Raw genomic sequence first — 25,133 nt, forward strand, 5'->3', positions numbered from 1 at the left:
CTACCAGGCTATATAGGCTGTGCCTCATGATTTACGCATTAGCCCTCCATGTTTTACACACTGCACCGACACTTCATGCATCACTCACGTTCCTGACCCTTTCAGTACTGCCCCCTATATTTCACACATATTATTACTACTTGCACATGATACACTATTCATTTACTTTTTACTACATATCCCATGCACCACACGCCACTCCCCTCAATTCTAGTGGGAGTGGCTATTATTTAACACACCTGAGCACTTTCCTTCAGCAGCATTTTTGACCTGGCTGCGTCCTGTTGGGATTATACCGGCCCAATTTGTGAGCATGGCCATTTTTTGTGTTTTTAATCTTATTATATGTCCCACATTTTTCTGTAATATCGATGTGGGTTAAGACTTAAAACAGTATAACAGCGGTCAGCAACCTTCGGAACTCCAGCCTGTTGTGAAACTACAATTCCCAGAATGCCCTGACAGTCTTTGGCTGGAATAATAAGTCCTTTGATTGTCAGTTGTAGTTTCGCAACAGCTGGAGTGCTGAAGGTTGTATTACTACTCAGTGCTGTGACAAACTCTCATTCTATACCATAAAAACATGGGCTAATGTTAATGAGCTGACATCATAGTCACTCTGACAGCAAGCCTGAGGCTGGTCCTCATAGGCTTCCATGCATGGCAGACCCGGAGACCGTTGTCGGGCCTCCGGTTGACATTTCAAACCCCACGATTGCATGGGGGCTGCCGATGTGCTACAAACCCCCTAAATGCGGCGATTGACGCATTTAAGGGGTTAATTGCCGAAATCAGCGGCGATGCAACACTAGAGTATCAGCTGTCGGGGACGGTGTGCATTAGGAACGAGACAGTGACTTCCTGTCACTCTAAGAGGAAGCCTATAAGGACCAGCCAGAAGGTTGGTCCTGATAGGCTTCTGTGAATGGCAGACACGGAGGCCATTGTTTGGCCTCCGTGTTTGCCATGCTAACGATCGGCAAACCACGCGATTTCAGAGCGGGGTCTGCCGATATGCTAGAAACCCCTAAAACGATCGCCGCATTTAAGGGGTTAATTGCCTAAATCAGCAGCAAAGGACCCCTGGCCGGCAAGAGTGGAGTATCAGCTGTCGGTGACAGCAGACCTCCCGAATCCCGACCGACTCAGTAACTATACGTCCTCGTGCGGGAAGTAACCTCCCGCGATGATGTATAGTTACTGACTCGTGCGGGTAGGGGTTAAGAGGTTGTCCCACCACAGCAAGTGCTAATAAAACGATCCCATATCAAAAAGTTAGTTATGTATCAATTTAAACGCATTACAAAATCTGTATTAATCCATAGACATGACCTAGTTTCGTAGATGGCTCCCCTTGCGGTTTTGCGAGTACGCCGCTGTGCACTTCCGTCCAGTAATGCTATAGCTGGATACATATGTGAAGTCTGTTTCAGCGTGCGTCCGGATCTAGAGAGCACCTAGCGGCGGATGAATTCACTAGATGCTCTTTGCCTAGTGTCTTTGATTGAGCTTTCTCACAGTATAGCATCCTGTGTGCAGTAGTGGATCCCTGCTATGCCGATATTCAGGACGTCATGAGATTATTTATAATGGTTTGTAGTGAGCAGAGCAGGGAGGGAGAATCATACTCCGGCAGCGATATGGCGGCAGGGGAAGGGACTATGATGCAGAGGCAGACTAACGGAATTATAGGGCTTGTAGGAAAGTGCCTCGCAAGATCCGTCACGTGTGCCTCCAGAAGATCCATCCTGTTAGGGGCCCCACAAGCTATCGCTTGGGGGACACGTGGTGGCACGAACCTCCTAAGGTTTTATAGTGGAAAGATGTGTTTTTGTGTATGTTTTCTCTTACCCTTCCCTCTTTTCTCCCTTCATGTCTATATTTTTAGAATGATACATACCGTCTTGGCATCCCCTGTGTAAGCTGTGGTGGTGGCACGAGGCGGTTCCAGATGTTTCTGTCTCCGGGCAGATTATTCTTTGGTTCCAGGTGTAATGACGGGGGTGGGGAGACAGACAAGTGAGCCCTAATCTACCCACCACTCAGTCCCTGCCTACTTGCAACGACCCGCCCTAGGTGACGGGGTACAACTGGGCGACGATCCCTACGCTCAATAAGTGTACATCAGACAAACAGACAAGGGTACACAGAGCTAGGGGGAGAAAGGGGCAGTTGCCCACGGCAACACCGTGATCAACAAGAGAAGTGAACAAGCAGAGTCAAACCAGGAGAGTACGAGGTGCCAAACGCAGAGCAGAAGAGTAGTCAGCAAGCCGGGGTCAATATGAAGCAAGGACAATGGTACAAGAAGCTGCAGCAGGGCCAGGAAACCACACGAGAAGAATCACAAGCAAAGGAGGAACAGGAAAGGCAGGTATAAATAGACAGAGGGCGGGAGCTAGCTCCGTCTGGCCAGGCTGTGATAGGTTCTCCTACTCCTAAGCCTGCCACCCCGAGTGGTGGAAGATGGAGTCAGTCTCACAGACATAGAAGCAGGTGCAGACTGATTATCTATGGGCGTTAACCCCGAAGCTGTGCCTGGCAGATCCTTTACACCAGGTGATTGGACCTGAGTCAGCTATGCATTTGCATGAGCAGGTTCCAGAACTTTCTATCTCCAGGAAGAATTTCTGCTGGCACCAGCTGATGGGACATTTGAATTTCAAAGGCTGGAAAATGGGCCATAAAAAAAAGCTGTTCCGTCGTGATCAAGCAGTTCATTTTGAAGATTTGGACCGACGCCCACCCTCCCTCCTTCAGGTCTTTGATTTCCTTCTTGTCGTTATTTTTAGAGGGGTTTGTCACCCTGCTAATGCTGGGCGAACTTTTTATTTTATTGGTTTTTAAGATTGATATTTCGTTTTCAAGATTTCAATATATGGTTATTCTGTTTTTAATTATTATTTTATGTTACCCTTAATAAACTTCGTGGCCATTTTTTATCCAAAGAAATTGTTGTCGGATTTATTCTAGTTGGTAAGTTTTAGTGGGGTCTGTGCTACTATGGGATTATTGTGTGGTGCATATCACCAGGGAAATACCAAAACTAAAAAAAAGGAGATGGAAAATTTATTTTGGGAGCCAATACAGCTCATTAAATTCACTTTATAAACGCGTTTAGGAGGTTTAATTAGCGGAACAGGTGGTAGGATAACCGCTTGAATTATAAGATGACCATCCAAAATATCATGAGATGAATAGCAGACAGGGGCACAGGAGTTTGCGCAGACAGACAGACCAAATGATAGCACATAGTTACCTTTCCATGATACTACAGGAGCAGCACTCTTCTTTTCCCCATCATCTAGTGGGGTCCTATCAACCTGAATTCCTGAGTCCTCCCTACTAAGGGTCTCTTGATCATCTTCCTCCTCACTAATATCAGACCACTCCTGAAATCATATTTAACTAGCAGTCAGTCCACAAATTCCACTTTACCATAGGATACAAAATGTTTTAGTACATGCAAAGCGCACGGCTGATTTTTTTTGTGGGGTTGGCAGAATGTGTAGTGATACATTTTTATCATTGACCTTTATGGAACAATGGAGTGCACATACTAATATTGTCGCAATACGAAGTCTACATGGACATAAGAGGAGATAAAACTTACCGGTGTGTCGTCTGCACTGAGACCAATGTCTTCCCCTTCCATCAAGTATTTTCCCCAATCAAATGGCTCCTCTTCCTCTATGATTAATCCACACAACAGGTCAGGAAAATGTAACGATTTACATCGATTTGACTGTATATTCTCAAGTATCGGTCTTGTTTTTTAGGTTTTAAATAACATTAAAACAAAACATTCATTACACAGATATTAAAAGGGTTTGTCTGACATTTATCCATACCTATAAGAGAAGAAAAGGTTTTTTTTTTGTAATCTACTCATAGGTAAAAATAGTGTAGTACCGTGTTAGCCAGAAACTATATGCAATGTTAAATACTTTTTTGTCAAAAAAGACAAAAAATATTGTAGATACACACAAAAGTATTTGGCATTGCATACTTGTAGTTAAAATTCTTAAAGGGTAACTAAACTTTTAACATGTCACAGGTCAGGTTTGATCGGCGTGGGTCCGAGCACTGAGACCCCCACTGATAGTTAAAACTAAGCAGCAGAAGTACTTGGGTGAGCGCTGTACCGTTGCGTTTCTGATCGGCTTTCCTCGGAAAGACGAGTAAGCGGTGTACAGATTCAGACTTTCTACTGAGCCCGTACACCGCTCCAAGGAAAGGCGATCAGAAACAAAAACGGCACAGCACTCACCCAAGAACTTTGCCGCTTCGTTTTAGCGATTGGTGGGTGTCTTAGTGTTCGGACCCACACCGATCAAAACTTCTGACACGTCATTAGTCAAAGGTTTTTCAAAAGTTTAGTTACCCTTTTATATCACAACATGCTACAGTGACATTTAGCAAAGTGACAAACTCCTGCAGTAGCAAATGGACGGAAGCAACGTAGTACGTTCATATCCAGCCCTCGAGGTGAACCAGAGTCGAGTGACAGCATGGGAATTGAGAATTTTAACTATAATTGTAGGGTATTTTGGGGTCAAACCTTTTAAGGGGGTATTCCCATCTCTGACATTTATGGAATAGACACGAAAGATAGAACCAGGTCCCACCTCTTCTACCTGCATTTATCTTTACAATGTAAATACCCCGTAATACCGTCTCCCACTGTCGCTGCTCTCCGGCCAATGAGTTAGGAGGTGGCCAGAGTACGGAAATAGCCAAGCTATGCTGTTCCGTAACTCCCATAGAAGTGAATGGGAGTTGCAGAAACAGCATAGCACAGCAAGCTACGTCGTTTACATAATCCCAGCCACCTCCTAACTCAATGTGATCTACCTAATGATGGCTCATTTGCCACAAACCATACCATAGGGAGGGTAACAGCGGGGTGCTGTCATAGGCTCTTGAAAAACCGATTACCGGTAAGTAATCAATCTTTTACACCCTTTCACCTATGACAGCACCCCTGGAGATGTAAAATAGAAATCAGTATTTAGGGTGGGACCACAGCTTATAGCACCTTTCTACCAAAGGCCAAGTCAGAGGCTGTATGCAGTTGTAATCGGTAGTGCTTGAAAAAGGTGTGAGGAGAACTCCATGTGGCAGCCTTGCATATCTGGTCTAGAGATGCCTCTGCTTTCTCTGCCCACAAAGTGAACACAGCCCTGGTGGAGTGAGCTCTGAAAAACTCTGGGGGCTTGAGCTTCTGATTTATGTAAGCTAATTGTATGGCCTGCTTAATCCACCTCGCTATAGTGGCTTTACTGGCTGCCGAACCCTTGTTATGACCCTGGGTAATCTCTAGGTACTGGACTAGGCATTTTCTTACGTCTAGGCAGTTAAACTGTTGTTCCCTCTGATTTTTTGGGGAATCACAGAGGGAGGGAAGAATAATATCTTGGTCTAAATGAAAGGGAGAGACCACTTTAGGAAGAAATCCTGGTAAGGTTTTTAAGATGACTATCGTCTAACAGTAGGGTATGTGGAGGGAAGGCAGAGAGGGCCTGAATCTCATTCACTCTATAGGTTGATGTAGTGGCTAACAAGAACGTCATTTTGAGTGTCAGCAGTTTCATGGAGATGGAGTCCATTGGATCAAATGGTGGATTTATCATAGCCTGGAAAACCGGATTTAAGTCCCAGGGAGGAACTGGGGATCTCATCTGGTTTTTGAGTCTGCAGGCTGCGGTTAGGAATCTTTTGATCCAGGGGTGTTCTGCTCATTTAGAATTAAAGAAGGAACTTAAAGCAGAAATCTGAACCTTTAAAGTAGTAGGCCTAAGATTTTTATTTAACCCTGCCTGGAGGAAATCCAATATTAAAAGGGATATCTGGTTTGGTTAAAGGATTAATATCCTTGCCTGCAAAATTCAAGAATGCTTTCCAGAACCTCAGATATATTTTTGAGGTAACCGGTTTCCTACTGGCTAGTAGGGTGGAAATGACGGATTCGGAGAATCCTCTTTGCCTAAGGATTAGCCTTTCAGTTTCCAGGCTGTCAGATGGAGTTTCTGAATGTCAGGGTGTATTACTGGGCCTTGATATAGGAGATCTGACATGTTTGGGAGAACCCATGGTTGGTCTGAAGAAATTTTCCTCAACCACGTGAACCATGGTCTCTTTGGCCAGAAGGGGGCTATTAATATCACACTGGCCTTGTCTTCCCTGACCTTTTTTATTACTCTAGGGAGGAGGTTCGGCGTAACCCCTCTCTTGACTCCAAAACTGTGAGAATGCGTCTATTTCTGTTGGGTGGTCTAAAGGGTTTAGGGAGAAGAATCTTTGGGTCTTTCGGTTTTCCTTGGATGTGAGTAGATCTATTGATGGGGTCCCCGATATGAGGATAATTTTCTGAAATACGGTTGTATTCGGCACCATTCTGATTGGCGAAGCCTTTCTAAGGTTAGGAAGTCTGCCACCTGGTTGTCTTTTCCCTTCAGGTGGACAGCCGATAGGGTCAATAGGTGGTGTTCTGCCAGGAAAAAAAGATCTGTGAGGATAGGTCCATCAGCGAGGCCGATTTATATAAGACACTGTGGGCGTGTTGTCGGAATAGATCTTTAAGTGTCTACCTAAAATTGCTGGCATGGATCTCTTGAAGGCCTGAAGAACTGCCGCCAGTTCCCTGAAGTTGGAGGATCCCTGAATGGTCTGTTGATCCCACTGACCCTGAAGAAAAGAGGAGTCGTAATGAGCTCCCCATCCCCAAGGACTCGCATCTGTGGTAATGTTGAGAGTAGGGGTTAGCTTCCATGGAATACCCAGCATGAGGTTCTCTCTGTTCAACCACCATCTGAGAGACAGCCTTGCTGCGGATGAGATGTGTAGGGGTTGATCTAGGGAGAGACTGCTCCTGTCCCACTGATTTAAAATGTCCCACTGAAGGGCCCTGGATCTGAAGTGAGCCCATAGTACAGCTGGGATGCATGATGTCATGAGGCCCAGGACAGACATCTTTCCTGAAAGAGGTCATATGGACTAGGTAGATCTCTGATATCCTATCAGGGGACTGATTTTGTCTTCTGGAAGGAAGGACATCTGCTTGGAGGAGTCCAGCAGAGTTCCTAGGAATACACATCTTTTTGATGGGTTTAGATTTGATTTTTTTAAATTTATGTTCCATCCTAATTTTGCTAGTATAGCGCAAACTATTTGTATTTGGAGGGTCAAGTTTTGAGATGTTTCTGCAACCAACAAAAAGTCGTCCAGGTATGGGATCAGGAGGAAGTCGTTCGTCCTGATGTAAGAGGTAATTTCCGCTATTAGTTTTGAAAATACCCTTGGGGCTTGTGAGATGCCAAAGGGGAGGGCTCTGTATTGTAGGTGAATTAAGGACCCGTTGATTGTCGCTGCTACCCTCAGATATCTTTGATGATGAAGACATATGGGTACGTCGTAGTAAGCGTCACGTACCCCATTTTTATGATTCCTAGAATCCAAGGATTCGCTGAAATCTTCTGCCAATCCCTGAAAAACCGGGAAAGATGACCCCCCCCCCCCACCATGGATTCTATGGCGTCATTGTTGGTCCCTATTTTTAGGGTCCTTTTGGGGCCTAAAGAGAAAGGACTTATTATTCCTCGTAAATCTTGAGGATCTAAAGTCCTGTCCCCTAGGGTTAGGTCTTTTGTTATTAGCCCTTTGGGACGAAAGGAATCTCTTGTTGGCCTTGCTTGTGCAGTGAACCCCTTCTTGCTATCTGATGCTTATTCCAGAAGGTCATCAAGCGGGGCCCAAAGAGATAATCTCCCGAGCAGGGAATAGCGCACAGTTCCCTTTGGATCCGGTGTCCCCTTTGCAGGTTTTCAGCCAGATAGCTCGTCTAGCCGAATTTGACAGGGCTGCTGATCTGGCGGAAAGGCGTACAGAGTCTACTGAGGCATCTGCCAAGAAATCTGTGGCCTTGGAAAGTGTTGGAAGGGAGGATAAGATTTGATCCCGAGGGGTCTGGTCTTCTAGATGAAGCTTTAATTGTGCGAGCCAAATTTTCAGAGATCTGCCACACAGGTGGCTGCAATGGCTGGTTTAAAGGCCCCCGTAGAAGCTTCCCAGGTCTTTTTTTAGAAAGAAGTCGGCCTTCCTATCCATAGGGTCAGACAAGGAGCCTAGATCTTCAAAGGGAAGGGAGTGTTTCCTTGAAATCTTAGCTACTGGAGCATCGAGTCTAGGGGTGTTATCCCAGTCCTTACATACCTCGTCCTCAAAGGGATACTTCCTTTTGAGGAATTTGGGAATACCTGCTTTCCTATCAGGATTTTTTCATGCTCTTTTAATGAGGTTAGTTATGTTCCTATGAATGGGAAAGGTTTAATTCTTCTTAGGTCCTATGCCTTGAAACATTATGTCCTGGACGGACCGAGGTTCCTTAGGATCATCTATGTTCATAGTAGCCCTTACCGTCTTAAGGAGTAAGTCTACGTCCTCTGTTGGGAACAAATTTCTTTCTCCCTCATCCTCACCTGAGGAATCTAAGGAGCTGTACTCCCCTTCTCCTAGTTGAGGATCCTCCTCAGCTGAGGAATCGGGAACTATCCGGCTAGAGGTAGCCAGAGGACAGGAAACCTGACTGGTGTGTGTGGAGAGGTGTGTCCTTTTTATATCCTCAGGTTTCCTGTCCAGCGGATGGGACGTCTCTCCAGGGGTGCTGTCATAGGTGAAAGGGTAAAAGTGGTTTCCAATTATCTGCTTTTTAATTCAATAAAGCCATTTTTGGGTGAGTAAGTAAAACAAAGTAGAAGAGACAGTATGGCATAATGAGCATCTGTCTGAGAAAAATAAAATAAAAAAAAGAACAGATGAAATATACAAAAAATACAAAGAGAGGGAGGAACACCACAGTGATAAAATATCAGGTCAATTCCCACTAACCAGGTACTAGGACAATGTTTTCCCAGGGCTGGATTTTCAGGATCAATGGGTGGCAGATTACCGTTTATGTCTATATTTGTTGCCCTACACTGCTTTATATTATTATTATATATTATCGTTAATGTCTTTTTGAAGAACAAATCACATTAGCTCCACAAAATAACACATTTCATTTTTTTCCTAAACATCTGTCTGTCTGTGTCATTGAAATTCAGGAAATAAACAGAAGACAACACAATGGGAGTTACCTGTGTCCCCTCTATGCTGGGAAGAGGAAGATTCAAGAACTCCCCTGTCAGTCGCTTCCAGCTCTTAGCTTTACTCAGATCTGAATGGATCACAAACTTTTCATAGATCCTGTAAACAAAGCTCATTTTTTATGCTCCTTCATAGCAGTGTATATGCACGCTATAACAAATAAAAAGTTACCCGTCTAGGGTCCTGTGTATGTTGTGGCTGCTTACATCAAGATAATGATGGAATCTACAAAGAAATGAAGACATACAGATGAGAAACGATTTACATGTCAGTCACAATGCAGAGGTGTACAATATTTATGGGTAACATCCATATGATCACCCTTTTGCAAGACCTGTGATGAACCCAAACGAATAGGACCAGTGGAAGTAGCTTCCTAGAGAAAGATCTGCACAGGAGATGTCCCACCAGCACTGAACGAGACATCTGTCTATGGACCTTTCTTCTATACCTAAGGCCTCATGCACACGACCGTATATTTTTTCCCACCCGTAAATACTGGCGTAAATACGGGTTCCGGAATCACCAGTATTCCACCCGTATTTACGGGCACGTTTTCTATGCAAAATTGCACTGCACTAATCGGCAGCCCCTTCTCTCCATCAGTGCAGGATAGAGAGAAGGGGCAGCCCTTTCCGAGGTAAAAGTAAAAGACATTCATACTTACCCGGCCGTTGCCTTGGTGACGCGTCCCTCACTTGACATCCAGCCCAACATCCCTGGATGACGCGGCAGTCCATGTGACCGCTTCAGCATGTGATTCGCCTGTGATTGGCTGCAGCGGTCACATGGGCTGAAACGTCATCCAGGGATGTCGGGTCGGATGTCGAGAAGGACGCGTCACCAAGGCAACGGCGGGAGACCGGACTGGAGGAAGCAGGAAGTTCTCGGTAAGTATGAACGTCTTTTTTTTACAGGTTGCTCTATATTCTGATCGGAATTCACTGTCCAGGGTGCTGAAAGAGTTACTGCCGATCAGTTAACTCTTTCAGCACCCTGGACAGTGACTATTTACTGACGTCGCCTAGCAACACTGCCGTAATGACGGGTGCACACATGCAGCCACCCGTCATTATGGGAGCTCCATAGACTTCTATGGGCTGCCCGTGCCGTTATTACGGCCTGAAATAGGACATGTTCTATCTTTTTCAACGGCACGGGCACCTTCCCGTAAGAAAACGGGAAGGTACCCGTGGCCAATAGAAGTCTATGAGCCCGTTATTACGGGTCGTAATTACGACCCGTAATAACGGGAGTTTTTACGGTCGTGTGCATGAGGCCTTAAAGAGTAGGATCACAGGAGGACATCGTGGCACATTAGTCATCAATATCTATAATACGGTCAGATTTCTAGAAATGCTGCAGACCTACTCTTGGGTTCACCCACCTAATTTTACAGTGTGCCATGCGTCATATAACCCAAGGAGCTGTATGATGCTGAACATCACCAGGATATACAATTGGGGTTTGCATTGAGGAAAGGTCAGCAGACCCTGAAACATCTAGCATTTGTCTTCCATTCTTTGTAATGTAATTTTGTCAGACAGCTGGCATTAATGCATTGGAAATCTGCCCCATAGGAATATTAACATATAAACAAAAAAAGTAAATTTCTAGGCACAACCTAGATCTCTGGGTTTGTCCAGCTGGCAAAATATATGGACATATTAAAAGGGTCTGACCTTCCGATATCCAAACGTTCATCTGATTGTGGCCAAATCTTTGTGTCTAGGTCTTCCTTAACCCCTTAAGGTCCAGCCTATTTTGGGACCTTATCATTGCCACATTCCGAGAGCCATAACTTTTTGGTTTACCTGTTGGCCCAGCTGTAGAATGACTTATTTTTGGCAGGAAAAGTTGTAGTTTTTATTTTCTCCATTTTGGGGTGCATATAATTATTAAGTAACTTTTTGCTTTATTTTTGTACGCCCCATGCACACGGGTTGATACTACATATGTATACTAAATAAGTTTTTTTTAAAAAATAGGAGCCTATGGGTGACGTATGCCACTGGATGACATGTCACAGGTATACATTTAACATATATGTCATGTGCTTTTCAATATATTAAATGGATACCATAATAGCCTAATAGTGGCATGCATCACTCATAGACTAGAACAATACCCGTATAATGGATACATCAGGACCCCAGTTCTTGACGTATACGTTTAACTAATACCATTATACTCTATGGTAATGGATGCCATTGTTAGGCATTCGTCAAAGCCCACGTTTAACGTATACGTTGGTAATTTTTCCTGACGTACATCAAACATAGGCAAAAACGTCTTGTGAACATAGTCTTAGGCTCCATGCACATAGCAGTAAATTTTGACCCATTCAATTCTATGGCTGACGGACACCTTCCCATATATTTACGGGAAGGCGTTCATGCAATAGAAAGGCTCCGCAAAAGATAGGACATGTCGTATTTTTTTGGTTTTTACGGACCGTGCTCCCATACTTTATATGGGAGTGTGGCCCCGCAAATGTGGGTGGTTACGGTACGGTCTTGTGAATGGGGCCATACATTCATGCGAAGAAACCGCATACAGACCCAATACATCAAGTCTTGGCGATATTCTATAAGTATACATTGTAGCAAAACACAAGACTAGGAAGGTGATTTGTGCTGCTGATGCGTTGCAGCAAACCTTCAGCTGTGGGAATTATCAGGTTCTGTTCGGTATTTCAATGATAGATTCACTGCGGAATGGATCCTAATGGATCTTATTGACTTCATGGGTCCATCGGGTGGCCAATTTTATGAATAGTGTAGAAAACTACACCATTCAGGCCATCAGAGAGCAACACAGCAACAATATCGTTCCACTTTACGAACAGCAAACAGAGAACTTGAAAATATTTCGGAATTGAAATACAAATGGTATTATAAAGCTGTAGAGCTGTTTACAACAATAACACTTCATTTAACAGACAGAAGGAGGTGATACAGAACTAGGAGCAAGTCACCGTCTCCCCTCCCATTATTAATGACGTGAACGCTGGGACTTGTAGTTCCACAACAGCAGCGGATAGTGTGCTACCAATAAGCACAGACCTGAAGTTGGACCCGGCGTACTGCAGCGCTAGCTGGTAGTTATTGCCGCTCTCATCGTCCAGGCCGGTCAGACTGGAGATCAGCTTCCTGACATCCTTCTCCTGCTCTCTTTCATAGCGGGTCCAGTGCGCCATGTCCCGTACATTAGCAGGCAGCCCGGCAAATGTCACCTGACCACGGATTGGACAGCCATACACCAATCACCAATCTTCAGTACGTTAGCCGACAGCAGCCAATCGTCTGTAGAGAACGGCACGTTTGCGTGAGGGGGTGGAGCGACTGTAAACGGACAGATTTGATTGGGTCTAAATATGCTCAACGTGTTTAAACCAAGCAGACTGTCGCCATGGTGAGACAATGTATGATGCGTTTGAAGTAATCCAAGCTCGTACACCAGCTCCTCAGACAGTAAATACACAAGTTCTAGTCCTGATCTTTTCATATTAACAAGCGTGTCTCTATGTACAGTATATTTTACGTAACTTTTCATCTTCTCTAGAGTTTTAAGACTCCAGAAGTTTTCAGCCATGCTGTTTGTTAAACAGTTATATACAGGACCGATTCTAGCTTATCGCCAACCTGCTCCCCTATGAAGGAAGAAGTCAATATAATAATTTTATCAATCACCACTTTATAACTGCCCTGTCTTCTACCTAATCTAATAGGCGCTTTAATGTAGATAAGTAACGTTTTTTGTGTTGTTTTTTTTAAAAAAAACGTTTATTTTTTACAAAGAGGAGCATTTTAAGTGTTATGCAAATTCGTTCTTAATGAACAAGTGGGCGTTTTTTTTACTTTTCACCAAGTGGGCGTAGTAAAGAGAAGTGTATGACACGGACCATAAGTTATCTATTAGATCAGGTCGAAGATAGGGCAGTTTTAAACTGGTGACAGCCTCTTTAAACTAGTACAATAAAATCAGTGTAAAATACTTAAAATGTGCACCTATGTAAATTCAAAACTTAGTCTATAGAAGTGTAAATTACTGCACTGACGAAAAAAACATATGAAATCCAGGCTTGCCACATTTTTAACCCCTTCCTACCACAGCCATTTTTCAGATTTTAATTTTTTTCTCCCCACTTTCCAAAAGCCATAACCAGTGGCGCAACTACTGCGGTATCGGCCGCTACGGGGCCCGCTGGTTGAGGGGGTCTGTACCGCCAGCCGACACGCCCCCCCATATGCCAAGTGGCGCCGCTCGCAGCCGTTATGGCTGCTACAGCGGATGGAACCGCTACTACGAGGCCCGCGCCGCCAAGGCTCCAACAAGTATGGGCCGGGACGACACAGGCCCTCTCATGCCCGTAGGCGTTGCTAGCACCGGAGGGGGCCCAGGTGCTAGCGACAGAAAATACATGCATTAGCGCTGAATGGACGGGCATGTTTTGTGCCCGACCATTCAGCGCCTTGCAATGACGTTGATTGGTGGGGCAAAATTACTTGCCCTGTCAATCAGCGCCTTTCAACGACGCTAGCAGCGCAATTACATCATCGTGCCGCTTCCGTGCTTTTAAGGCGCTGATTGACGGGGAAAATCATTCTGCCCTGCCAATCAGCGTTATTGAACGACGCGTCGCTCAGCTCCAGCAGACCTTCTCAGAATAGAGCAGGTCTGCATTGCCATTGGACAGTGCGGGAACGGGATCATGTGAGTATGTAACGTTTTTTTTGTTTTTCTCTAATAAAACTGTGAGTGGCATTATCTATAGTGGTGGCTCTATATACAGGGGGGTCGTCTATATGTGGGGATGTGGGCCACTATATACAGGGGGGTCTATATGTCGGCCACTATATACAGGTGTGGTCTATATGTGGGCCACTATATACAGGGGGTCTATATGTGGGGATGTGGGCCTCTATCTACAAGGGGGAGTCTATATGTGGGGATGGGGGCAATTATATACAGGGGCGTCTATGTGGGGCACTATCTACAGGGGGGTCTTTATGTGGGGCACTATATACAGGGGGAGCTATATGTGCTTGGTTCTGGTACTGTATATATGTCAGAGCTTTGTTCTAGTGCAGTATTTATGTACTGAGCTTGGTTCTAGTACTGTATTTATGTACTGAGCTTGGTTGTGGTGCTGTATATATGTCAGAGCTTGGTTCTACTGCTGTATTTATGTACTGAGCTTGGTTGTGGTACTGTATACACCGCGTTCCAAATTATTATGCAAATGTTATTTTTCGCTGATTTTCCTAAATAGTCGATGCAAAAGACAGTCAGTATAATCTTCAAGCCATCAACCGTTGGAGTATAATGCTAATTTTATTGAACAAATCTCCTAATGATAACAGATTTTTTTTAGAATTAAAAAACTCAAAATGCACTGTTTCAAATTATTATGCACAACAGAGATCAAAACATTTTAAAGGTTGTAAAGAGAACTAAAATGGTAATTTGTTGAATTTGCAGCATCAGGAGGTCATATTTACAGAAATCAAAACCTCTTTCAATCGAAAAAACTTAGCAGGCCAAGTTACATGTTAACATAGGACCCCTTCTTTGATATCACCTTCACAATTCTTGCATTCATTGAATTTGTGAGTATTTGGACAGTTTCTGCTTGAATATCTTTGCAGGATGTCAGAAAAACCTTGCAGAGCTTCTGTTCTGATGTGAACTGCCTCCCACCCTCATAGATATTTTGCTTGACGATGCTCCAAAGGTTCTCAATAGGGTTGAGGTCAGTGGAACATGGGGGCCACACCATGAGTTTCTCTCCTTTTGTGCCCATAGCAGCCAATGACACAGAGGTATTCTTTGCAGCATGAGATGATGCATTGTCATGCATGAAGATAATTTTGCTACGGAAGGCACGGTTCTTCTTTTTGTACCACGGAAGAAAGTGGTCAGTCATAAACTCTATGTTCATTTTCACACCGTCAGGGACCCTAAAGGGGCCTACCAGCTCTCTCCCCATGATTCCAGCCCAAAACATGACTCCGCCACCTCCTTGCTGACGTCGCAGCCTTGTTGAGACATGGTGGCCATTCACCAACCATCCACTACTCCATCCATTTGGACCATCCAGGGTTGCACGGCACTCATCAGTAAACAACAGGGTTTGAAAATTAGTCTTCATGTATTTCTGAGCCCACTGCAACCGTTTCTGCTTGTTTAGGGGTGGCCGAATAAAAACTTTATGCACACTTGTAAACCTCTGGATGATCCTACACCTTGAGGTTTGCGGAACTCCAGAGGCACCAGCGGCTTCAAATACCTGTTTGCTGCTTTGCAATGGCATTTTATCAGCTGCTCTCCTAAACCTATTAATTTGTCTAGCAGAAACCTTCCTCATTATGCCTTTATCTGAACGAACCCAGTCTGTGCTCTGAATCAGCCACAAATCTTTTCACAGTACGATGATCACGCTTAAGTTTTCTTGAAACATCCAATGTTTTCATACCTTGTCCAAGGTATTGCACTATTTCATGCTTTTCGGCAGCAGAGAGATCCTTTTTCTTTCCCATATTGCTTGAAACCTGTGGCCTGCTTAATAATGTGGAACGTCCTTCTTAAGTAGTTTTCCTTTGATTGGGCACACCTGGCAAACTAATTATCACAGGTGTCTGAGATTGATTACAATGATCCAAAGAGCCCTAAGGGTATGTGCACACGGTAGCAGGCTTTTACGTCTGAAATTACAGACTGTTTTCAGGAGAAAACAGCTGCCTCGTTTCAGACGTAATTGCTCCTCCTCGCATTTTGCGAGGCTTCTCTGACAGCCGTAAATTTTGAGCTGTGCTTCATTGAGTTCAATGATGAACGGCTCAAATTACGTCTGAAAGAAGTGTCCTGCACTTCTTTTGACGAGGCTGTATTTTTACGCGTCGTCGTTTGACAGCTGTTGTCTGCACAGTACGTCGGCAAACCCATTCAAATGAATGGGCAGATGTTTGCCGACTTATTGTAGTCTTATTTTCAGACGTAAAACGAGGCATAATACCCCTCGTTTACGTCTGAAAATAGGTTGTGTGAACCCAGCCTAAGACACAATACCATCCATGAGTTTAATTGAAAAACTAATAATTAAATGTTTATGACACTTAAATCCAATGTGCATAATAATTTGGAACACGGTGTATATGTCAGAGCTTGGTTATGGATCTGTAATAATATAGGATATATTTATAATAAGCAGGGCAGATGGAATTGTTCTCAATTCATTGTATATTTCATGGGAACTTGTCTGGTAGTTTTAACCCGTTGAACCTCCACCATGCAGTAATACATGACCTGACAATATTCCCTTGTATGTTTTTTTCAGATGCAGCAAAATCTTTAAAATCCACTTTTAAAACGGCACACACTATATGCTAATTACTCATTAAGGGCCATGGGGCGTTGCCGCTATCCAGAAGAGTCACATAGTCCTGCCTCCAAACCCATCTTTCCATGTTTGAGTGACATCTCCCTGGCTGATACAACTTTCTCGGATGCGCCATTGCCTTGTGACCTATGACCGAATATACCATTTAACTTTTATTTTGAGTGCTGGATATACCTTCATCGTCTACTTCTATTACCTTGCATACCTGCTGTCAAAACAGGACCTCGTTGGAGGATATTTTCAAGCATCGGCAGCATTTGGACTATATTCACTTGAATCAATGAACGCATTGAAAACGCATTGAAAACGCGGTGAGCGAACTTTCTGTAATACATTTCTCTTTTTGTGTAGCACTATACACAAGGGGGAGCTGTGTGGCACTATACAGATGGGGGAACTGTATGGCACTATTTAAGAGGGGGAGGGCTGTGGCTCTATCTACAGGGGGCTGAGTGTGGCACAATCCACAGGAGTCTGTGCGTGGCACTATCTACTAAAGGGGGGCTGTGTGGCACTATATAGAAGAGAGGGGGGCTGTGTGGCACTATATACAGTGGGAGCTGTATAGCGCTATATACAGTGGGGGCTTTATGGCGATATCTGCAGGGGGGCTGTATGGCACTATCGACAAGGGGAGGTGGGGGCGCTATCTACAAATGGGGTGTGACACTGTCCATAGGCGGGGCTATACAGCACTGTCTACAGGGGGCTGTATGGCACATTCTACAGAGGGCACTATTTATAAGGGGGGCTGCTTATGGCACGCCGTTGGGGGGCCCCGGTCAAGAGTTTACTATGGGGCCCAGTCTTTCGTAGTTACGCCCCTGGCCATAACTTTTTTATTTTTCCAACGATATAGTCCTATGAGGGCTTCATTTTTGCGGGACGAGTTGTCGTTTTTCATGGCATCATTTATTGTACCATATAATGTACTAGAAAACGGGAAAAAAAATATTTGTGGGATGGAAAATAAAAAAAAACATACCAATTTATATAACTTTTTTTATGTTATAGTACTTTTACAAAGAAAAAACTGACTAAAAAATAAAATGTATTTTGTGTCGCCAAATTCTGAGAGCCATAACTTATTTCTTTTTCCGTCCATTGAGCAATATGAGGGCATATTTTTTGTGGGACGAGCTTTAGTTATTAATGGTACCATTTCGGTGTACAAGCAAGTTTTTAGATTACTTTTTATTCCATTTTTTGTGGGAGAGGAGGTGACCAAAAAACAGCGGTTCTAGCATTTTATTTATTTATTTTTTACAGCGTTCACTGTTAAATAATGTTAGATTGTAATAGTTCAGATTTTTACGGACGCGGCTATGCCAATTATGTTTATTTTATTTTTTGACAATGCTTTAGGGTAATATTGGAAAATTTTTAATATTTTAATATTTCTTTGTACATAAAAAAAACGTAACTGATTTTGACTTTTTTTATTAGTTTCTCTAGGGGACTTGAACCAGTGATCGTTGGATCGCTAGCAGTGTATACTTTAATACTAATGTATTGCTGTAAATAGTGTTTCTGACAGGCTTCTATTAAGATTTGCCTTTCAGGATTCCAGGAAAGCTGGGTAACGAACCATGTGAAGGTGTAATAGAGACATCTGAATATTAAACCTACCTAGATAAATCCCCCTCTTTGCTACCAAATTGTGCCAAAGCTAGGAAGATTTGCCTTTCAGAATCCCAGTAAAGCTGGGTAACAAACTATGTGGAGCTATAATAGAGATCTGCTGAATACTAAATCTACCTAGATAAATCCCTCTCCTTACTAACAAATCGTGCCATAGCTAGAAAGTTTGCCTTTCAGGAACCCAGGAAAGCTGGGTAACAAACCATGTGGAGCTATAATAGAGATCTGCTGAATACTAAATCTACCTAGATAAATCCCTCTCCTTACTAACAAATCGTGCCATAGCTAGAAAGTTTGCCTTTCAGGATCCCAGGAAAGCTGGGTAACAACCCATGTGGAGCTATAATAGAGATCTGCTGAATACTAAATCCCACTAAATAAATGCCCCTCCTCACTACCAAATTGCACTATATCTAGGCAGATTTATCTTCCAGAAGGCTGGGGAACTTGCAGTCCGTAAGGGCACGTTCAGACCTGGCGGACAATTTACGCGGCAGATTTTGATATGAATTCTTGGAAAATCTGCATATGTTACATGCAGATTTTGTTTCGGATTTAGCACCAGATTTGTTGCTGGTTTCAGCCTATGCAATGCAAAGGCTGAAATCCACAGTGAAAATCCGAGGCTTCGGCACAACAGAATGAGCATGCTGCGGATTTAAAAATACGCAGCTTGCCCCATCAACTTGTATTGTACTGTAAATTGCTGCGGATTTGTGATGCAGAACCCGCATGGCAAATCCACCGCAAAACCGCCGCATCTGGACTCAGCCTTAAACGACCTTCACACGAACGTGCAGTTTTTCACGTCCGAGGTTCACCTGTGAGGGACGCGTTATCACAGATCCCCCATAGACTAGAGTCTAGGGAGGGATGTCTGACACGCAGGAAAATAGGACATGTCTTATTTTTTCACGGACCCTTCACACGCCCTATTGAAATACATGAGTCTGTGTTACAGCCGTTGTTTTAACGCCCATCACATGGACGTGATACACACTCGTCTGAATGAACCCTAAGGCCTCATTCACACGACAGGGTCCGAGTGTCGGCCGTTTTTCCCGGCCGGTTTGCATCCGTTTTGCATCCGTTCCGATTCCGTTCCGGGCCGTGTTGCCATTTTTAACGGCCGATTTTGACCCGTTCTGCATCCATTTTTTTCCCTGTCTGTTTTAAAATCGGATGAATTTCATTTAAATTTGTTGCCACACACAGCCCTCTGTAGATAATGCCACAGCCCCCCCGGGTAGGTAATGCCACCCAGCCCCCTGTAGGTAATGCCACCCAGTACCCTGCAGGTAATGCCACCCAGCCCCCTGCAGGTAATGCCACCCAGCCCTCTGCAGGTAATGCCACCCAGCCCCCGGCAGGTAATGCCACCCAGCTCCCTGTATGTAATGCCACCCAGCCCTCTGCAGGTAATGCCACCCAGCCCCCTGCAGGTAATGCCACCCAGCCCCTGCAGGTAATGCCACTAAGCCCCCTGCAGGTAATGCCACCCAGCCCGCTGCAGGTAATGCCACCCAGCCCCTGGCAGGTAATGCCACCCAGCTCCCTGTATGTAATGCCACCCTGTCCCCGGCAGGTAATGCCACCCAGCCCTCTGCAGGTAATGCCACCCAGCCCTCTGCAGGTAATGCCACCCAGCCCCCGGCAGGTAATGCCACCCAGCCCCCTGTATGTAATGCCACGCAGCCCTTGGCAGGTAATGCCACCCAGCCCCCTGCAGGTAATGCCACCCAGCCCCCTGTAGGTAATGCCACCAAGTCCCCTGTAGGTAATGCCACCCAGCCCCCTGTAGGTAATGCCACCCAGCTCCCTGTATGTAATGCCACCATGTCCCCTGTAGGTAATACCACACAGCCCCTTGTAGGTAATGCCACCCAGCCTTTGCAGGTAATGCCACCCAGCCTTTGCAGGTAATGCCACCCAGCCCTCTGCAGGTAATGCCACCCAGCCCTCTGCAGGTAATGCCACCCAGTCCCTGGCAGGTAATGCCACCCAGTCCCTGGCAGGTAATGCCACTCTGCCCTCTGCAGGTAATACCACCCAGCCCTCTGCAGGTATTGCCACCCAAGCCCTCGGCAGGTAATGCCACCCAGCCCCTGGCAGGTAATGCCACGCAGCCCCCTGCAGGTAATGCCACCCAGCCCCTGTATGTAATGCCACGCAGCCCCTGGCAGGTAATGCCACCCAGCCCCCTGCAGGTAATGCCACCCAGCCCCCTGTAGGTAATGCCACCCAGTCCCCTGTAGGTAATGCCACCCAGCCCCCTGCAGGTAATGCCACCCAGCCCCCGGCATTTAATGCCACCCAGCCCCCTGTAGTGAATGCCACCCAGCCCTCTGCAGGTAATGCCACCAAGCCCCCGGCAGGTAATGCCACGCAGCCCCTGGCAGGTAATGCCACCCAGCCCCCTGTAGGTAATGCCACCCAGCTCCCTGTATGTAATGCCACAAGTCCCCTGTATGTAATGCCACACAGCCCCTTGTAGGTAATGCCACGCAGCTCCCTGGATGTAATGCCACCAAGTCCCCTGTAGGTAATGCCACCCAGCCCCTGGCAGGTAATGCCACGCAACCCCCTGCAGGTAATGCCACCCTGTCCCCTGCAGGTACGGCCACCCAGCCCCCTGCAGGTAATGCCACCCAGCCCTCTGCAGGTAATGCCACCCAGCCCCCGGAAGGTAATGCCACCCAGCCCCTTGTATGTAATGCTACACAGCCCCCGGCAGGTAATGTCACCAAGTCCTCTGTAGGTAATGCCACCCAGCCCCCTGCAGGTAATGCCACCCAGCCCTCTGCAGGTAATGTCACCCAGCCCCCTGTAGGTAAATCCACCCAGCCCTCTGCAGGTAATGCCACCAAGCCCCCGGCAGGTAATGCCACGCAGCCCCGGCAGGTAATGCCACCCAGCCCCCTGTAGGTAATGCCACCCAGCTCCCTGTATGTAATGCCACCAAGTCCCCTGTAGTTAATGCCACACAGCCCCTTGTAGGTAATGCCACGCAGCCCGCTTCAGGTAATGCCACCCAGCCCCCGGCAGGTAATGCCACCCAGCTCCCTGTATGTAATGCCACCCTGCCCCCTGCAGGTAATGCCACCCAGCCCTTTGCAGGTAATGCCACCCAGCCCTCTGCAGGTAATGCCACCCTGCCCCCGGCAGGTAATGCCACCCAGCCCCCTGTATGTAATGCCACGCAGCCCTTGGCAGGTAATGCCACCCAGCCCCCTGCAGGTAATCCCACCCAGCCCCCTGTAGGTAATGCCACCATGTCCCCTGTAGGTAATGCCACACAGCCCCCTGTAGGTAATGCCACCCAGCCCCCTGCAGGTAATGCCACCCAGCCCCCTGTAGGTAATGCCACCCAGCTCCCTGTATGTAATGCCACCAAGTCCCCTGTAGGTAATGCCACCCAGCCTTTGCAGGTAATGCCACCCAGCCCCTGCAGGTAATGCCACCCTGCCCTCTGCAGGTAATACCACCCAGCCCTCTGCAGGTATTGCCACCCAAGCCCTCGGCAGGTAATGCCACGCAGCCCCTGCAGGTAATGCCACCCTGCCCTCTGCAGGTAATACCACCCAGCCCTCTGCAGGTATTGCCACCCAAGCCCTCGGCAGGTAATGCCACCCAGCCCCTGGCAGGTAAAGCCACGCAGCCCCCTGCAGGTAATGCCACCCAGCCCCTGTATGTAATGCCATGCAGCCCCTGGCAGGTAATGCCACCCAGCCCCCTGCAGGTAATGCCACCCAGCCCCCTGTTGTTAATGCCACCCAGCCCCCTGCAGGTAATGCCACCCAGCCCCCGGCATTTAATGCCACCCAGCCCCCTGTAGTTAATGCCACCCAGCTCTCTGCAGGTAATGCCACCAAGCCCCCGGCAGGTAATGCCACGCAGCCCCCGGCAGGTAATGCCACCCAGCCCCCTGTAGGTAATGCCACCCAGCTCCCTGTATGTAATGCCACCAAGTCCCCTGTAGGTAATGCCACACAGCCCCTTGTAGGTAATGCCACACAGCTCCCTGTATGTAATGCCACCAAGTCCCCTGTAGGTAATGCCACCCATCCCCTGGCAGGTAATGCCACGCAGCCCCCTGCAGGTAATGCCACCCTGTCCCCTGCAGGTAAGGCCACCCAGCCCCCTGCAGGTAATGCCACCCAGCCCTCTGCAGGTAATGCCACCCAGCCCCCGGCAGGTAATGCCACCCAGCCCCCTGTATGTAATGCTACACAGCCCCCGGCAGGTAATGTCACCAAGTCCTCTGTAGGTAATGCCACCCAGCCCCCTGCAGGTAATGCCACCCAGCCCTCTGCAGGTAATGTCACCCAGCCCCCAGCAGGTAATGCCACCCAGCCCCCTGTAGGTAAATCCACCCAGCCCTCTGCAGGTAATGCCACCAAGCCCCCAGCAGGTAATGCCACGCAGCCCCCGGCAGGTAATGCTACCCAGCCCCCTGTATGTAATGCCACCAAGTCCCCTGTAGGTAATGCCACACAGCCCCTTGTAGGTAATGCCACACAGCCCCCTGTTTCACCCATCCTCCCCCCCCTTCCAGGAGAAGTCACTGACTTGAATGTCCATATATGGACAGTGCAGTCACTGACTTCTCCTGGAGAGGAATCCCCGACCCAGGGATTCCGCTTCAGAAGTGAGTGACGTCACTGTGTCCATATATGGACAGTGTGGTCACTCACTTCTTCTGTAGCGGAATCTCCCACCACAGGGTTGTGGATTCCGCTTCAGAAGTGAGTGACGTCACTGTGTCCATTTATGGACAGTGTAGTCACTCACTTCTCCTGTAGCGGAATTCCCTGCCACAGGGTCGGGGATTCCGCTTCAGAAGTGAGTGACGTCGCTGTGTCCATATATGGACAGTGTAGTCACTCACTTCTCCTGTAGCGGAATTCCCTGCCAGAGGCTCTGGGTTTCCGCTTCAGAAGTGAGAGACGTCGCTGTGTCCATATATGGACAGCGTAGTTACTCACTTCTCCTGTATCGGAATCCCCGACCATAGGGTCGGGGATTCCGCTTCAGAAGTGAGTGACGTCGCTGTGTCCATATATGGACAGTGTAGTCACTCACTTCTCCTGTAGCGGAGTCCCCGGCCATGGGGTAGGGGATTCCGCTTCAGAAGTGAGTGACGTCGCTGTGTCCATATATGGACAGTGTAGTCGCTCACTTCTCCTGTAGCGGAATCCCCAGCCACGGGGTCGGGGATTCCGCTTCAGAAGTGAGTGACGTCGCTGTGTCCATATATGGACAGTGTAGTCACTCACTTCTCCTGTAGCGGAATCCCCGGCCACGGGGTCGGGGATTCCGCTTCAGAAGTAAGTGACGTCGCTGTGTCCATATATGGACAGTAGGATTGGGGATTCCGACTCCTACAGGGAGCAAAAAAAGACCCTCCTCCTCCTCACATGCACTCTGCACTGTGAGAAGGGGGAGGAGAGAGAGTGCGAGCGACGGAATACATGGCCATCACTCGGGACACATTCGGGTGATGGCCGTGTATTACCCAGCCCCATAGACTTCTATGGGAGCCGGGCGGCCGGGTAAACGGACGAAAATAGGGCATGTCCCATTTTTTGACGGCCAGGTTTCCCGGGCCGTCAAAAAAATCGGTCGTGTGAATAGCCCCATTAGGGGTCTATTGTTCCTAATGCAGACGTGTGACAGCCGATTTATGAACGGCCGTCACCCGGCCGGGAAACCCTGTAGTGTGAATAAGGGCTTAGGCCCTGTTCACACAGAGTTTTTTTTTTACATCAATGGGAAGCAGAGAAAGCGTATTTAATGGCGTTTTTGCCCGTGGCGTTCAATGGGCACGAGCAAAAAACGCGGTAAACAGTGTGCAGGCAGATCACTGCCTGCAGAAAACTCTGTGTGAACAGGGAGTGTGTTCACAAGTTTCATTTTCTTAGCATTTCCATTGCAGATGGATGGATGGATGGAGGGGGCGGTAGGAATAGGCTCCTTCTTTCCTGCAAAATTTCAACCGCTTGTTATTGCAGTTTGCTGGAAGTCTTGCAGGTTTATCTATAGGTGATAATTTTATATATGGATTTATTTAATTGATTGTGCCCTTTTAAGATTTAGTGTCCCTTTAACAGGAGACATGTGGAAGTGATGATTGTTCATGAGAAAACTCCTGAAGGGCAACATATTATAGGTACAGATCTGATGAACTATTAGGTTAAAAAAGCACAAAAAATATTCTAACAATAATACGCATGTATTCCAATAAATTATAGCTTAAGGCCCTGTTCACACAGTTTTTACCACAGTGTTTGCCCCCTATTGATTTGAATGGGAGGTGGAGAAGTTTTTTTTTCGCGAGCAAAAAAATTTTTTTATGCCTGCAAAAAAAACTCTGTGTGAACAGGGCCTAACAGTACTAATGGAAAGTGAACGTTTTCTAGCGGGGACGTGATGCCTACAAAAAGCTACACCTTGTCCTGCAGAAATAAAACAAGGCCTCAAATAGAAAAGTAGACATTAATTTAAAATAAGTTATGGCTGGGAGGCAAAAACAAAAAAAAGTCCAAATATGCTGCAACCTCAATAGGTTCATAGTTGTTCCAGCATAAGCCCTTTATATTTATTGACCTACAACAGGAGCTATTCTGAATTCTATCGCCAACATGTAAAGCGGCGTACTATGTGTTTATTGTCTAACAGTGTTGCCTGAAAATTTAATTTCTTCCAGATAATAAAACAATGATCTGCTTTCAGTGCTCTATAAATTCTGAATTCTATCACCAACTTGTAAAGCGGCATACTATGTATTTATTGTCTAACAAAGTTGCCTGAAAATATAATTTCTTCTAGATGATAAAACATAATGATCTGCTTTCAGTGCTCTATAAATTCTGAAGCTTCTCGCTTCAGTTAATGACATCACAGCTGATGGAATACTAAGGCATTTTGACGTGTCTTAGTTATAGAC

General features: G+C 46.4%; 1 protein-coding gene across 3 annotated transcripts in view; it reads right to left on the minus strand.

Annotated features, from left to right (window-relative positions):
• Nucleotides 1–12,433, minus strand: part of LOC142733366 (gamma-tubulin complex component 5-like) — a 38,470-nt gene extending 26,037 nt beyond the window's left edge. Inside the window, exons 1-5 of one of the 3 annotated variants that reach the window (XM_075849532.1) lie at nt 12,210–12,426; nt 9,316–9,369; nt 9,135–9,243; nt 3,614–3,688; nt 3,260–3,392 (exon numbers count right to left, since the gene is read on the minus strand). In XM_075849532.1, the coding sequence (XP_075705647.1) occupies nt 3,260–3,392; nt 3,614–3,688; nt 9,135–9,243; nt 9,316–9,369; nt 12,210–12,343 (505 nt within the window). In that variant the 5' untranslated portion in view covers nt 12,344–12,426. Of the gene's footprint in view, nt 1–3,259; nt 3,393–3,613; nt 3,689–9,134; nt 9,244–9,315; nt 9,370–12,209 lie in introns of all 3 variants that reach the window. The other 2 variants (XM_075849534.1, XM_075849533.1) reach the window with 2 other exon arrangements.
• Between the last annotated feature and the right edge of the window lie 12,700 nt (nt 12,434–25,133).

The sequence above is a fragment of the Rhinoderma darwinii genome, unplaced genomic scaffold, assembly GCF_050947455.1.
Source record: "Rhinoderma darwinii isolate aRhiDar2 unplaced genomic scaffold, aRhiDar2.hap1 Scaffold_942, whole genome shotgun sequence".
Lineage (NCBI taxonomy): Eukaryota > Metazoa > Chordata > Amphibia > Anura > Rhinodermatidae > Rhinoderma > Rhinoderma darwinii.